Here is a 15,658-nt window from a genome sequence, read left to right on the forward strand (position 1 = left end):
AGCTTTGACCTGCACACACACAAACACACACACACACACACACACACACACACACACACACACGAAGCCTAACTGCTTGCAAGAATTTTTCCGTAATTTAACGTTACCCAAAAGAATTTCACAGGGAAGATGCACTTTGCTTAGGAAAACCTTGGTCTTTTGTTGGCTATCTATTGCTGTAGTTGGGAAATGGAAAAGAAACAGTAATGGATATGTTATCTGTAGCTACAGACTTCAGATATATTTCATTAGCTGTTGTATTTTTGTTTTTAATGGACATACTGGGTATTGAACCAATGAACTCCTGTATCTGAAGCATGCGATTCATCTACCAATCAACTATTCTCTTCCCTCACCCTGTAGTGGCTTTTAAGCACAGAGAGAAGAAAAATCAAACTCCATAGATTTTACTATTTTACTGGCCATGTCAGTGTTGTCTTTTCCATCCACAAAGGTCAACTTCTTCTCATCTGTTGGTTCCTCTGGAGCACCTTCATCGCTTGCATCCGTCTCAGTACCGTTTTCTTGTTTCTCTATTTCTGGCTCGGTCATCCCTCCCTATGCTTTAGGTCATGACCAGAGAGCCCTAATACTCAAATCTAATCTTCTTGCTCTTTTCCTCAAAATTCCCTATGGAATCCCTGCAGCACATGTTGCTCATTTCCAACCTGACAGCCATTGTTTTTCTTCCCTCTTGTTGCACAATTGCAACTTTACTTTGATATCTTTTTATCCCAATATACAAAGAAGGTAACCTCCCCCCAGCTCCCAAAACAGAATTGACTTCTAAGATAATGAGTGGAACTACCTTTCCTTCACCAGAGGCTCATTTAGGAATGAGTATGTGATATAACCCAGCCAGTAAAATATCCGGGGAAGGCTATTGTAAGCATCCTACTGTTCTTCGTTATTTGTAGGAAAAGAGGTAGACAAAAGCAGTCCTTCCGGCCTTTGGATATTCCCATGTGAGAATATAATGCCAGGAGCTGCTGCCAACCAGCAGACCAGGAAAGGAGACGTCAAACACCGGCAGCCTCACAGCTGAAGGAGGGACATCTGGGATGCTGATGGCATCATGAATCATCTGCACAATCCTACTTCTTCTTGTTTTAGCCACTGCCCCTCAGGTCTATTATTCGTTACAGCAAGCAGCATTCCGATACATTTCCCGGGGTCTACAGGAGACCTACTCTTCTCTGTAGAACTAGAAGGACTTCCCAGAGCGTGCCTGAGCTCTGCATTCACCTCGTTCCCAACCACGCCCACGGCATCCTTTTTGGGCCAACTTCATGAAACTCATGAATCCCCTTGAGTTCCCTGGCACATCTTTGCCTCTGCCTGCTGTTCCTTTGGCCAAATGTCATCTTGAAAGTTGTTCCTCCTACCAAACACTGTCCTTCTCTCTGCTTCCCTGGCAAACTTCTCGCCCTGCATGCTTCCCTCCAATCCTGCCCACTTTTTCAAGAGCCATTTCCTCACCATGAACTTAAAGCATTGGGCACATATGAAATACCAATGAAAGATACAGAAAGACACTTATGAAGCCCTAGGGGCCCTGGGACACAGGGAGCAGAGTCACCGAGAGGGACTCACAAACATGACGATAAGTGACATGCTCCTGGGGGGTGGGGCTGCATGTTAAATGTCTGCATTTTGTAACATCAGGTTCGTGCTTAGCACCTATGAGACACTTGACAGCCATTTATATGGGGAAAAAAATGACCTAAAAAGTGATAATAATTATCAGATCAATGAGAATGCTTCCTTTCAAAATTCTATTTTAAAAAACACAGAAAACAACCAGGGACAACTGTGTCGTATTCTGATTGCCTTAAGGACAAGAACTACCAGTTCCATCTCTGTCTCCCATAACTGGCAACGCCAACCAGCAGAAGCTCTTTGCTTGCCAGGGGCTAGCTGTGTTACAGGGGCCCCCACAGAGCGCAGACTGTGCAAGTGCCAGGGCTCTCATCTAGGCGGCACAGCAGTGTTCATGCGCATGGGAAGCATTTTTGTGCTTTTACTGCAGTTTCTTAAGTCCTGTGTTGGGCTATTTGAATATTTATGATGAAAATCTTTAACTGATGGCAACAGAGCAGCTGGTTCTAACAAAATTAGTTTCATGACAAGTATCCAAGAATAAGAAGAGGAAGAGGGAGGAGGAGAAGGAGGAGAAAGACAGGAATATATCTGGTTGTCATTAGGTCAGCATATCACATTCTGTTCGCACTTATGAGGAATGAAGTTGTAAGAGTGAGACCTGGTTGGTGTAAGGATGGGAAAAATGACCAGTGCTTCTCCACAAGGCACTGCTTTCCGGACTTCTGTACTGTCGCTGGGTACTTTTCAACAACAATCTCTTACTGGTGTGCTGCGCACTGGCTCAGCTTTGCAGTACTCACGGGTTGCCAAAGCGTTAGAGTACCAGGAAGGGATTACTGACTTCTCCCTTTTAAAGACAGTAACTTTTTAAGTGAGATGAGTCACTATGCAATAACTAACCTTCATTTCCCCAGTGTAACCCATTAGATCCAGTTCTATGAGAAGTCCAGTGTGTTATAGTGTGGTTGATGGAGGAAATGTACAACAAACTTAAAGATCTGTTTTCCTTCTTTACACAAAGACAGAACATGGGATTTCAGGGGCTGTGTTTAAATACATGAATTTCTTTCCAGACAACACTGTCTCAGGGTTTAAATGACCTACAATTAAATTCCTAAATAATCTGGAACAGTAGAGAATTAAGGGAGAAATTAATTGTAAAAATCAAGGTATACATGGAATTCCCACACTGGCTGTTCTGACTGCTCTGTCATGATCAGCACTGCCTCACTCTCACTTTCTCCATCTATGGCAGGACCACAGAGAGTCACTTACAATCAGAAGTCTTCGCCAGGCTGGTAGTTTGAAAGGGTCTTTCACGTCTCCTTTCGTCTTTGTGTTCGCTATGTTAAAAAAAGTAATCGATAAATATTACTCTTGAATGCCAATATGAAAATAATGACCAAAGATACTAAACTCTTACATTATTTCATACAATAGCAGAGCTAATATCAAACCTTCAATGGTCCTGTATACCTCAAATTTCTAAGTTCTATACACTTGTTCTTTAACATGTAATTAAAGGAGAAAAAAAGTCAGGTTAAGTAGTCATGAGTTGAGGGCAGGATAGCTCATGAAGTGAACTAGACTTAGTCTGACACACGGAAAGGATCTTGAACTCAGAAGTCCGAGCTCTGTAACCAACAGCTATTTGTTCCCGGAAAAGTTGTTTCTCATCAGCTCAAAGTGTTCCTCTATAAAACTGGGATCTTATAGCCTTAATTCCCAATAGTATTCAGAGGATTTAATGACATAATATACCCCCACAATGCTCCAAGAAACGGTGAAGAAATTGAACAAGTCCTTCTTGAACTTTAATGCCAGAACTATTTTAGCACCCCAAATAAAAACCAATGTGTGTTTTTTCATAGGTGCAATATTCAAAGGTGCAGTTTTCAGAAAATGTTCCAAGTTATGGTGATGAGCCGTCCTTTTTCAGGGATTATAATTCAGGGCACCTCAGCTATTACATGTTTTGTAGCTGTATTTGTAAGTACAGGACGTCACACAAGCAATGCATGAGAACTATACAAGCTGTCGCCCTGCAGTCTGAGTGTGGGTCACGAGGAAGGCTGAGGAGCGTGGGTCAGCACGGGCATCCTGGGAGGAGAGGTCACACAGGACCAACTGCAGGGCCACATTCTGTTTTCTTTTCTTCTTTTAAAATGATGTTATTAAAGGTCTTTAGAGAACAACATGCACAGCGCAGACCCAGCTGCCAACGAGACCCTGCTGAGACCAGTTTTCATACCGACGCTGCAGCAACAGAATCGAGGGGAACAACAGAATGGCTAGAAAGCCCTCCTCCCCACCCCAACCCCAGTGACCTGTGGAAGACGGGTGTCACTTTGACCTCAGGGAATCCCTTCGCTTCTTGGAAGATTCCAGAGGAAGAGTACAGAGGAAAGCCCTCAAGGCAAAAGACAGGATTTTCTGCTCAATTAAACACTTTAAGACCCAAATAGCTGCTTAGAAAAATCAGTTATGACATTGTTTGTACCCCATGCATAAGGGATACACTTGGAATGAAATACAGAACACGAGGATGCTGAAGGACAAAGGGCTCAGAGGCCCTGAGATAAAGGATCCTGGGCCACTGCTGCATCTCACTAGTCTGGCCTTTGGCGTGATTTCCAGCTCATGATGGGCACAGCTCACTGCCATCCCCCAACTGCCTGCACCCAACTCGGAACTCTCACCTGTCGTGTGACAAGTAACACTTATTTTCAACCTCAGTTTAGTGATCATCGCCATTTTAGTGTAAACACTTACGTATTAAAACCACTAATAAGAGCATATCCTTCTACACTCCATGCCTAGGTATCTTGAGGAAAGACATCAATGCCTTGTTGAAGAAGAAGCCTGACCATATTTGGTGATTCATCATTTACAGCAAGCATGAGGGCTGTTCTAAAATCAGGGAAGAAAACCCACCCCCTCCCCAAGGAATTTACTTAACTTACTCCAACAGCTTATTTGATATATTGTACCTTGACCATCTCTGTAAGACTGATCATATACATGCTCAAGTGTTCATCTCGGCAAGTTACCTCAAGGCCAAAAGCAAGCCACAAAAAAGCAGCCCCCTGTCCTCCTGGGGTAACACAGAGACGAACTTGCAGATTTAAAGTCCTCTGATGGACAAGAAACGATGCTGAGGTCACTTATGTCAATTAGGGAAAGATTTAAATAAAGATTTCCCCATTTCTTGATGAGTCTGAAATTTTATACTTTAAAATCAGCTAGAGGTCAGGAAAACAAAAGCTGTTTGCAGGCTTCAAACAATAATATGAATAATGAAAATAGTCCCGGTTGCAGTGAATCATGCTGAGAAGCATGTGCTTGGCCCTGAATTAAATACCGTATGTATTTCCTTCTTACACACAACCCCCCATAAAGGATGTACTCCTGTCCTCCTTTACATATCAGGAAACTTATCTGTCGATAAGAAGTTATGTTCCTCAGGGAACACACCTGACAAACAGGAAAGCTAGGACTTAAACCTGGTCTGGATCTAAAGCTCAACTCTTTCCTCTTTATCATCTACCACTGCCTTGTCTGCTTTAAAGGAAATGTTTATTCAATCACTAAAGCTATCTTTCCTGTTTCTACCATTATCAATTAAAAATAAAATCATCAAAATGAACAAGAATTGAGAAAGGATAAAAACGGATGAGCCCATAGGATCCGGTAATGGTGATGCACACTCGTGTGTGATAACCTAAAAATATCAGTATTCTTCAAAGAAAGTCATTTCAAGCTAATAGTCATCTAAAAGATAAAACAAATTCCTCTATGTTTAACCTTCATCTTTTAAGAAAAAACCTATACACAGTAGAAATTTAAACATTATTATAAAAGAATTCAGATATTCAATGTTCTATCATAACATCAATTAAAATTGGAATTCATACTAATAAAATGAAAGTGATCTCCCTGACCTATGAGAAGATCATATGATCAAAAGAATCAGGTTGCAAATGACATCAGTCAATATTATAAAGGAAGAGGAATCCTGTTCTATTCTGTTCTTTGTGACACCCAGTCGGAATTGCTTTTCTCCCTAACCGAAGATGTGTGGATTCTAAGTTAATCATTTTATTAATTTAAGTTTTCTAACTGATACTGCTCGGGAACAATAGCAAAGTTTTTTTTTTTTAAAAGGTGTGGATTCTAAGTTAATCATTTTATTAATTTAAGTTTTCTAACTGATACTGCTCGGGAACAACAGCAAAGTTTTTTTTTTTAAAAGGTAACAAACTACTGTACCTTTTCGTCTTCTCAACTGTAGGCATATGTGCCTGTTTTTCCTTTAAAAAGTCTGCCATTAGCTGCCTGTTGTTCCTTCTGGCAAGTAACAGTGGTGTCAGGTCATCCTGTAAAACAGCAAAAACAGTGTATAATGTACAAAATTACATATTTCAAAACTGAATGTAAAAACTTGTAAGTCTCTGAACATAAACATATCATGTAAAGTAAATACAAAGTAGCCTCTTCCTCCTCACCCCTCTGGGCTCCTACTCTTTAAAACACTCCTCCTTGAGCTCTTCAGAAAGTTCACCGTGAAGTCATTCTCTAAAACTCACTTCAAGCACTTACTGGTTCCAAGAACCTTTGCTTCTGCCAGGCCTTCTGTCGCCCCCTTACTGCTCTGTGACTGCGCTCAGCGCTCTCAGCACTGCTCCACAGGGAGCCATGTAGCTACTGAGTCAAGCGCAACTCTAAGGAGCCACGTGGAGGAGAAAGACATCACACCGTCTGCAGTGAGCATAACCTGTACAGATTTGACCACGACCAACCTCATCAGGTTTAAAGACATTCCGATGGGAATATGATTATTTGCATATTCATGAAAAGAAAAAGGTTGTTTTAAAAATCAACTTATAAGTTCTAATTTGAAAAATTCAATCCCATGCATGAGATTATTATACAATATGAAATAGATTATAAATTTAATATTCACTGACTTTAAAACCTCAAAATCATTATCAAAATATACTGTAAAACAGGAATTGTCAAATCAAATGCTTACAGAGGCAAAGTAGAGGACCCATGTTCAGTGAAGGTCCCAGGTGAGGACGGCAAAGTGGAGAACACACACCCCACTGACTAGGGGCCGCCTCTGCACAGCAGACCACACGGGAGCCTGGGCTCACGGGGGACTAGATTTGTTCCTTTAGTTCAAGTCTGAAACGTAGATTTCTGCACGAGTCTCCTAAATTTTAAACGTTGACTCAACGTGTGGAGGCCAACTGAACATATCCAGGGGCCATGTTTCGTCTATAGCCCACTTGTGTTTGTATGTTTGCTGTGTTTCCAAACAGCTGGGTATGAAGCAAATATTTGGATGTAAAACCTTTCCTTCCTTTAGTAGCATATGTCCTACCAAAAAAAAAAAAAAACTGGGCCCCAACATGTCATAAAAAGTGCTGTTAAGACTCATAATACCTACTTTAAGAACTTTTCCTATGCCTACTCAGACTACAATCTGTATCGCAATCTCCCTTATTGTTAATCATATGGATGTCTAGTTCATAAGATGCCTGAAACTACATTCTTAAAACAATTCCCTTCTGTTAGTAACCTCCTGGGTTTTGATGTTTAAAACTGCCATCTTGCATGGTGTATTCATTTAGAATGGAATACTACTCGGCCATAAAAACAATGAAATCCTGCCATTTGCAACAACATGCATGGGACCAGAGATTATCATCCTGGATGAGGAAAGTTGGAAAGAGAAAGACAAACCCCAGGTGATATCACTTAATATGTGGACTCCAAACTATGACACCAATGAACTTACTGAAGAAACAGAAACAGACTCACAGATGTAGAAAACAAACTGATGGCTACCAGAGGGGAAAGGTGGTGGAGGCGGGGTAAGTTAGCAGTTTGGGAGTAGCAAATACAAACTACTGCATATAAAATAGATAAACGACACCGTCCCACTATACAGTGCAAGGCCCTGTATGCGACATCCTGTAGTCAACCAAAGTGGCCAAGAATATGAAAAAGTGTGTGTGTGTGTATATAACTGAATCACCGCTATAAAGCAGAAACTAACACAACACTGTAAATCAAGTATACTGCAATTTTTTAAAAAAACCCACCATTTTAATGATGCAGGTGCTCAGTGAATCTAACAGATATATTGCAAGATTCGGTCACACAGATTTAACCAACAGAAGGGTCATGATTTACTATCACTGCACTCAGGAAACCCTGTTGGCCTAATGCCTTGGTTGGTAACAAAAGGTGCAAAATCCTCAAAGGGCTCTACTTATTAAATCATTCACCAGAAGCAAATTTCTAAGACTCTTTGAGTGACACCGAATGATCAGTGATTGGAAGGAAAAAGGAGTTATTCTTCAAGCCCACAGATACTGCCAATAATACTCGTTTTAACTTGTCAAGCACAGAAGTAGGGATGGATAGAAGTCAGACTTCTGTGGCTGGACAGGAGAGCACTGAAGGACGCCGCATCTGTCACACTCCCACTCTTCTAGAGAGGCCTTCTGTTCGAGAGCTGTGAACTGACACGTAGTACATGTAGCCATTCAACAGTTCTCACCCAAGGGCTGTATCAGAATCTCAAGGAAATCTTTCGACTACCCGTGCCCAAGCCTTACTACATTTATTCACTCAAAATCTTCAGGGGACAGCCTAGGCTTGAACATTTTTGGAGATGCTGCCAGGTGATTGTGGTTCACTGGCACGATTTTAGCTGAGAACTCGCACAGGAGACAACCGACCAGTTCGGACTCATCGCTTACCCACGTGGCCAGTTCCTTCCCTCATCTGAGGATTTGCACAAACAAAGAAATGTTGAGACATAAAAGTCACTTAACAAAACTGCATTTCATTCTCCTGGGTAGACAGCAGTACAACAGGGACTACTCAATTCAGAAGCAACTTGATTTCATTATCTCTGCATTCTTTACTTCCCATCAAGACATCCTAGATTTGACAGCCAAGTCTAGACTCTTATCTAAGAGGCTGTTTCTGCCAGAATAGGACACTGGGTCAGTTTGTTATCTGTTCTTCTTATTTCCCACGGACTCACCCCCTGTTCACCACCAGTGTCATTTCCTCAGAGTCCCCATAAAACTGATGTCTCGGCAAGTGTACAGTTCACTCACACTCTTTCCCAAGATGACAATGTTTCTCCCCAACAAGTGAAGAACAGCTTGCCCAACTACATAAACAGAAGGAAAACAAAAACCTCCTCTTGCTATTTCCCAATTTCCACACTAGCCTGCGTATTTCAACTGCTCAATCCATAGTCTGTTTCCTTTTATTTCCCCTTAAGCCTTGGGCAATGAGACAGAAATCAGTTTTAGATAAATTCTTTGTTTTAATAAAACAGAAACTTGTCCATAGCAGCAAGAAGTTGATTACACTGTCAGATGTTTTTGTTTTGCTTCAGTGTTAAGACAAAGTCTATTTCCAAGGCAAGTTTTGCTTTCTTTGATTTTTACACCAAACAGAAAAAAAAGTGAGTGGGTAAAAACTGAAAAGAATTTTTTTTTACCTGCAACAAATGCAACGTTTGCACAAATATCTGCCATAAATAAACAAAAGAAAGCTGCACCTTCTAATGCTTCTTTGCAAATCTCATTATTTAAAGTGAAATCTTAGACAAGTTCTTTCCAAACATTTTCACTCAGGAAGTGCCTGAGCCTCCAATATGTAAAACTGCACCTACTATGTCAGCGGAGGGCATTCCTGGCAGGGCTGCAGTGGCGGGAGGTAACAGATGTCCTGGAGCAAAAGCAGGCGGACCAGCTTTGCCATCACCTGCTGCCCACAAAGAGCCACAGCCCCACTGAGGAGCTACACCAGGCTAAGCGTGGAAGACCCTAAGGTGTACGTGGTGGGCCACATGGACACCAGCACCAGTGAATGCCCTTGCCGGTTGTCAAACATGACCTGACTGACCTCACTTGCCCTGATCCTATTACCGGGGGTCCTGGGGTGCTCAGGGCCTGTGGCCTGCTGCCTCCCCTGCCCATGTGCACTCACCCAGCTCCCCTGCTGCATACTGAGCCTCCCTCCTCCCACCCATCCCCAGTAGCCACCCCGCCTCTTAAGGCAGCCAGCCCTCATCATCATTTCACTCCCCCCAGGCCTTCATCTTCTATGGCCTCTGAACCTACCACCCACTCCCAAGCACTTCCTAATGGGGAGCTGTTCCTTCCAGGGTAGCACAGGTGCTGGGTGACAGAGCTCTGCCTTTCCTGTGGGCATCACCTTTCTCTAGCCCCTGGCGTTGGCTTTGGACTTGTTTCCATGGTAACAGGGCCTGATGTAGTCTATTCGGTACATGTATTAGAAATAAAACACCTGTGGCTAAAAAAGAACCTGTATTTGAAATACTTTGTCAAGAAAGCGAGTGGAGCTATACCTGATTTCTCATGTCCATGTCCGCGGCGTGGGACAGCAGCTTCTCCGCGATAGACGCGGTGTCGAGGCATGCCGCATAGTGGAGTGCGGTGTTGCCAAGCACATCTGCGGCGTTGACGTTCGCTCCACTTTTCAGGAGGATCTCCACGCACTCCTCCGCCTCGCACTGTACGGCCTGTCGGTATCATGCCAAGAAACAGACTGTAAGTGCCAGGAATTCCAAGTCAACATGCCACAAGTCCCAGCGGTTCATTATGCTTAAACCAAACCAATTCAGTTTTAAGTCATTACATGGACTCCACCTCATGTGGGCACGGCTGGCTGCTACACACCTTGATCAGCGCCGTCCTTTTCTTCCTGTCCCGGGCATCGATCTGGCAGCCTCGCTCCAGAAGAAGAGTCACCACGCCTCCGTGGCCATTGGCAGAGGCCAAATGGAGGGCCGTCCTATGAACAGGAGACAACTTTTTAGGACAGTAGAGCGTAGTAGTTCAAACATACAATTACTCATATCACTGGAAACATTCAATAGCATGCTCTTCCTACCCCTTTAAAAGAAATACTCAGTTTCCTTATGCAGGAAGAACACTATTTATAAGCTCTTATTACTCACCACATTAAAGGAAGAACAACCTGTTTGAATAGTAAGCATGACCTCGAGATTCAGCTCAACTTGGGCCGGACTTCTACTTTAACTGTCACTTACAAGCTGCCACTTAGCCTTTCTGTGCCTCAATTTCCTCATCAACCAAACAGGGATGAAGTAGGAGTTATCTCACAGGACACGGCTGTGACGCTTCAGTGAAAATCCATGCAAAGTGTTTGCAACAGTTCCTTGCACAAGTAACAGCTCAGTTGCTGTCCGACAATATAATCATGACTCTCACTACTATTTTACAAAGACAGCATTTCAATGAAGTAAAATGGTATCACACCTACTTTGCTTCTGTAAGGATCAGAGAGAACACTGGACTTCAATGATTCTAAGATGCTCATTTTCTCACAGTTTAACATCTCTGGCATGGGAAGGCAATTTCAAATTCATCATGTCTTACAACCATAATTGGTAGTATTTTTTAAAACTGTTTCTCATTTTTCCTGTTGGTCTAATTATTGGAATATCTTTTGGTCTCCGGTTGCATTTTTATTGTTGCGGAAGTATAGTTGATGTATAACACGGTGACAGAAATTACAGGTGTACAGTTCAGTGATTCACAACCTTTCAAAGTTATACTCCACTTGGAGTTATTATCAAACAGTAGCTATACTCCCCGTGTTGTACAATATATTCTGGTAGCTTCTTTCAAATCTTACAGTTTGTGCCTCTAAGTTCCCTACCCCCATACTGCCCCGCCCCGCTTCCCTCTTCCCACTGTGAACCACTAGTTTGTTCTCTGTATCTGGGAGTTGGCAGCACTTAACAAATTTCCTTATTGGGGCATAAAATAGTGGGGCATTTGACAACCTATGGTGCCTTTCAGTAAGTGCAATAATGGTCCATGCCGCAGGTCTACTGCAGTTCTTGTCACACGGGTGGCATTTAAATCAACTTTAGACCTTAAAAACATGATAGGCAATATTGTAAATCAACTAGACTTCCATTGAAAAATTGTGAGTTACACATGCTGTTTTGAATTCTTGTGATGAAATTCAAACATCTGTGTAGTAGACAAAGACAAAGCGTTACCCTTCTTGATATCAAAATGTGCTGTAAATTTCCACAAATTACTGATTTACCAACAGTTGAAAAAACAGATAAATGAATGGATCGGAACATGCCCAAACACCCAAGTCTATGTAAGACTTTAGAACTTGTTACTGATGAAATTTCATATAAGGGAAAGAGAAGTTATTCATGCGTGATGGAGAAACAATCTATTTAGAGGAAAGTAGCTAGATTTTTATCTCACGTACATAAGTGTAAGACGTATGGATAAACATTTTTAAATATACAAAGTGAGAAAAGTACCAGAAGAAAACATAAATTTCTATCTATACATTTTTTATGCTGACAAAGACATTCCAAAGAAGGACTTCAAAAGCAAGAATTCTGGAGGTTGATTGAACAACATAAAAAAAAATTAAAACCCTGTAGATCAGAAAATAAGATTAACAAAAAAAACCAACAATGTGCCTTTAAAAGATGTACAGTGTGTTTGTGTCAGACAATATGTTCATTTTTACTGACAAGTCTTTGAAAGCAACAAGCAAAAAAAGCCTGTAATTTGAATTTGGTTTATGGAAAATTCAATAAATATGGGAAGACCACAGATTTAAAGAAAATGAGTCCACGTGTTCAAGAGCACAGCTATCTATCTCCCCACTTCAAAGTTGTCCTCTAAGGTCCTTCAGTAAAGAATGTATGTACAAACGTGTACACTGATATAAAATGGATCTTGAATTTTATCCCAAGAAGTTTTATCCCAGAGGCTCATCTATCATGGCAATTATTTTTCTCATTACACACTTTCCTGTATATAAAAGTGTACATTCAAAATAAGATGCCATTTTTATCTTTATGTTGAATCTGGTCTCTATTATTACTGCCATGCAGTTAAGTCACTGAAAAACTGTCAGGAAAGTGCTCTCTAAGGGGAATTATGAGTGGGTCCAAAACCAGCTCAAGCTTTAGCCGCCTATAAAGTTTGCTGGCCACTGGACCCCACGCTGGTTTCCAGGAGCCTCAGAGGGAAACTGACAGCTGGGCCAGGCCCCCGGCCCCCGGCCCCTCCCAGACCCGCCCTGCCCTGTCCTGCCACCCCTGTGACCTGTTCTTTCTATCACGCTCGTCCAGGCCATTCTGTCTCAGGAAGAGTACTCGCTGGACCTTCCTGACATCTCCAGCACAGGCAGCTCTATGGATCTTTTTTAGGTCCCTCCTGTGAATGTGGTAGCCAGGCTGCGAGTTCCTGCGGTCTCTCTGAGGGCTGATGGTACAGCCCACAGGCGACTCGCAGCTCGCACGGCAAACGCAAAAAAATCGGCTCATTATCTCTACAAGTAGGCTTTCCACCACCACTGGGGTCTGGCTGGGAAGCTGTGTCCGTTGGATTCTATCCGTACACAGTAACCGCAGCCTAGCAACGCTGATGCAGTGCCCGTGCGCCTCGGAACCCCGAGCCCCTACCCGTGCGCACAGAGGCCCTGAGGCCCAGCACGCCCCGCCCGCACGTGCCAGCCCCAGGCATCTCTGATCTCTGCCACTGCTTCTGGGCCACACTGCTTTCCTTTCAAATATTGCTGCTACTTGGCTGGCTGGTTCAGGACATTTGCAGAATTTAGACTCACCCAAGAAAGACGTGTTGGCATGTGACTGGTCATGGAGTGGTGTGGAGCTTCAGGATGCTGAGGGCCTCATCCCCCGGAGAGCTCCCCCCGAAAACTCTTTCAACCTCCTTGCCCTTCAGTTTATTCCTGTTGTCAACTGAAATAAAGTCACACAATTTGAGAGTTCTGGGTTAAGTCATATTGGCGGCAAGATGAAAGCTCTGAGAAATTCTTCCAAAGAAGCAAAGGGAAAACTCAGTGTCATACAGGATTTCAGTGAAGGGGGGCACATGCAGTCAAGCACACACTCAGGCAGAAGCTGCTGCTAGTCATGAGGAGCAGATGTCACCATCAATGATTTTCGTACTTTTCTAGATAGAAGATGCAAGACTTTGGGCCATAAAATCTTCTCCTGAAAATACCTAACTGTCTGAAGGCCTGTTCAGCCAGTTTTCAGAGAGCACAGAGTGCCTCACTCCTGACCTCTGCCATGAACTCCTCTCACAGAGTGTTGGAGGTGAGCGGTGGCAGCAGCTCCTGATTGAATCCAAGCAGAGTTAGCTGGCGAGTGCCAACCCGATCCGATCCTTGGAGAGGCAGGTGCCAAGTGCCACTTTTTAGTTAGCACCTTCCACATGCCTATGGGCCCCAGCCGCTCTCCATGGAAAGTAGCAGATGCAACAGCAGAAAAGCTCTTTTCATCGTTTCAGAGACTGTAGCAATGTGGGTCTTTCAGTTCAAACTTAAGAGAAACTGATGCACATTCTCCAGATGAAATGAAAACGTGTTTCCACGGGCCTGCTGAACCTTCCCTGTGGCTCAGCCTTATGTTTTCACATTTGCTTCACTTTTAATTTTTGCTTTGACTTTCCACCAAATACATCTTTCATCAATCCAAGATTTGTTTTGGAACATGGGGTAACATTGGAGAATGTTTTAAAAATGATTATTCACTTGTCCCAAACAACCCATCTTTTCTCAGCTGTACCACTTCAGCTTGCATTCAGTTCTCAGAGGTTTTTTTCCATTTCTGGGTTTTCCATTCTGTTCCACTGAATGGTCTGCTGCTTCTAGCATCAGCAGTACACGTCCAAACTTCCCCTCCTCATCCTTCCTCTTCAGGATTCTCTCGGAAATGTTTACCTTTACATTATTTGACCTGAATTTTTAACCATCACTATGCCCCCTTAAAAAGAATTCTTAGTTTAGTGAGGCTTTTCATGGTAATTATGTTACGAAAATTAACTGAGAATCAATCTCCTGTAACAGTGTATCCAGGTGCATGGTATGTCTCTCAATTGGTCTCATTTTATGTCCTTCTTTAGCTTATGGTGTCTTTTTTCCTTATGTAAGTCCTGTATATTTCTTGATATATTTATATATGGGTTTTTTTCATTTCTTTATTGTGATGGTATATTACTTCTTCACTACAATTTATAAATGATCATTGGATGTCTGTGGTTTTGTTTTATTTTCTTTTGTTTTGCTTTTGATAGCAGGAGTGAAGAAAATGTTTAAGCTGTAATTCTGTTACAGGAGACAGAGGAGACAGTTTCTGGCGGTACTTAAGGCAGGCACAGACTGACTGGTGTAGATTTCACCAGATGTCAAAATTGAAGAACAGTATGCAGATGAAAATTAAAAAATCAAGTAAAATGCAAACGTGGAAGGCAGAGGGGAACAAAGAGGATTGGGGAGAACGTCTGAAACTGAAGAACAATTCTAATGTTTCTGGCAAGGCCAAAGGAGAGTCCCGGAGCCTTAAAATGCCCAATAAAGAAACCCCACTTCTTCCAGAAATGGGCTTGTACTGTACCCCTACCCTGCTAGTCAGAGGCTAGGAGCACTTGTGGGAAACATGGCCATGGTACAGACACAGATGTGGGTCCAGAAGGACAGCTGCTGGGGCATAGGAATGTGTCCTAAGTGGGCTCCCGGGTTTGCCCAGGACTGGGGGATTCTTGGCACCCAGGCCTATCAGTGATAAAATCAAGACAGTCCGGGGGAAACTGGCATGGTTCGCTCCCCTCTCCCTAACACTGTAGACCTGATCTGAACATTTTCTTGCCTGGCATAGCCCTCATCTCTGTGGCTCCTTTAGGATCATGGCAGCTAACAGCTGCAAAATGTTTTCACCCTCTTCCTACTTTGGCCATCTAGCCAGAGCAGACAGCATCTGTGATTCTGAGATTCCTTAGGCAGAATGGGGCATTTGTAACTTTTCTTGGTAGCTCTCAGACATTGAAACTCTCGGAGAATGCAAGTTAAAATTTCAGCTCGGTCCTGTTTTACTTCCACACTTTCCCATCTAATCCAGACTAACCCCTGTGTCATGGGCCCTCCAGCACTGTGAGGGCACAGAGCAGGCCTACTTTAACCCTCCCAC

The 15,658-nt window shown here is 42.8% G+C and overlaps 1 protein-coding gene across 1 annotated transcript in view; it reads right to left on the bottom strand.

The window, feature by feature from the left end:
- The window catches only part of LOC140697662 (uncharacterized), a 98,585-nt gene extending 85,298 nt beyond the window's left edge, over positions 1 to 13,287 (bottom strand). Inside the window, exons 1-5 of the mRNA XM_072965609.1 lie at positions 12,774 to 13,287; positions 10,338 to 10,452; positions 10,007 to 10,180; positions 5,872 to 5,978; positions 2,878 to 2,945 (exon numbers count right to left, since the gene is read on the bottom strand). Of these exons, the coding sequence (XP_072821710.1) occupies positions 2,878 to 2,945; positions 5,872 to 5,978; positions 10,007 to 10,180; positions 10,338 to 10,452; positions 12,774 to 12,994 (685 nt within the window). The 5' untranslated portion in view covers positions 12,995 to 13,287. The remainder of the gene's footprint in view (positions 1 to 2,877; positions 2,946 to 5,871; positions 5,979 to 10,006; positions 10,181 to 10,337; positions 10,453 to 12,773) is intronic.
- Positions 13,288 to 15,658: the final 2,371 nt, after the last annotated feature.

Source organism: Vicugna pacos, chromosome 8 (genome assembly GCF_048564905.1).
Source record: "Vicugna pacos chromosome 8, VicPac4, whole genome shotgun sequence".
Taxonomy (NCBI): domain Eukaryota; kingdom Metazoa; phylum Chordata; class Mammalia; order Artiodactyla; family Camelidae; genus Vicugna; species Vicugna pacos.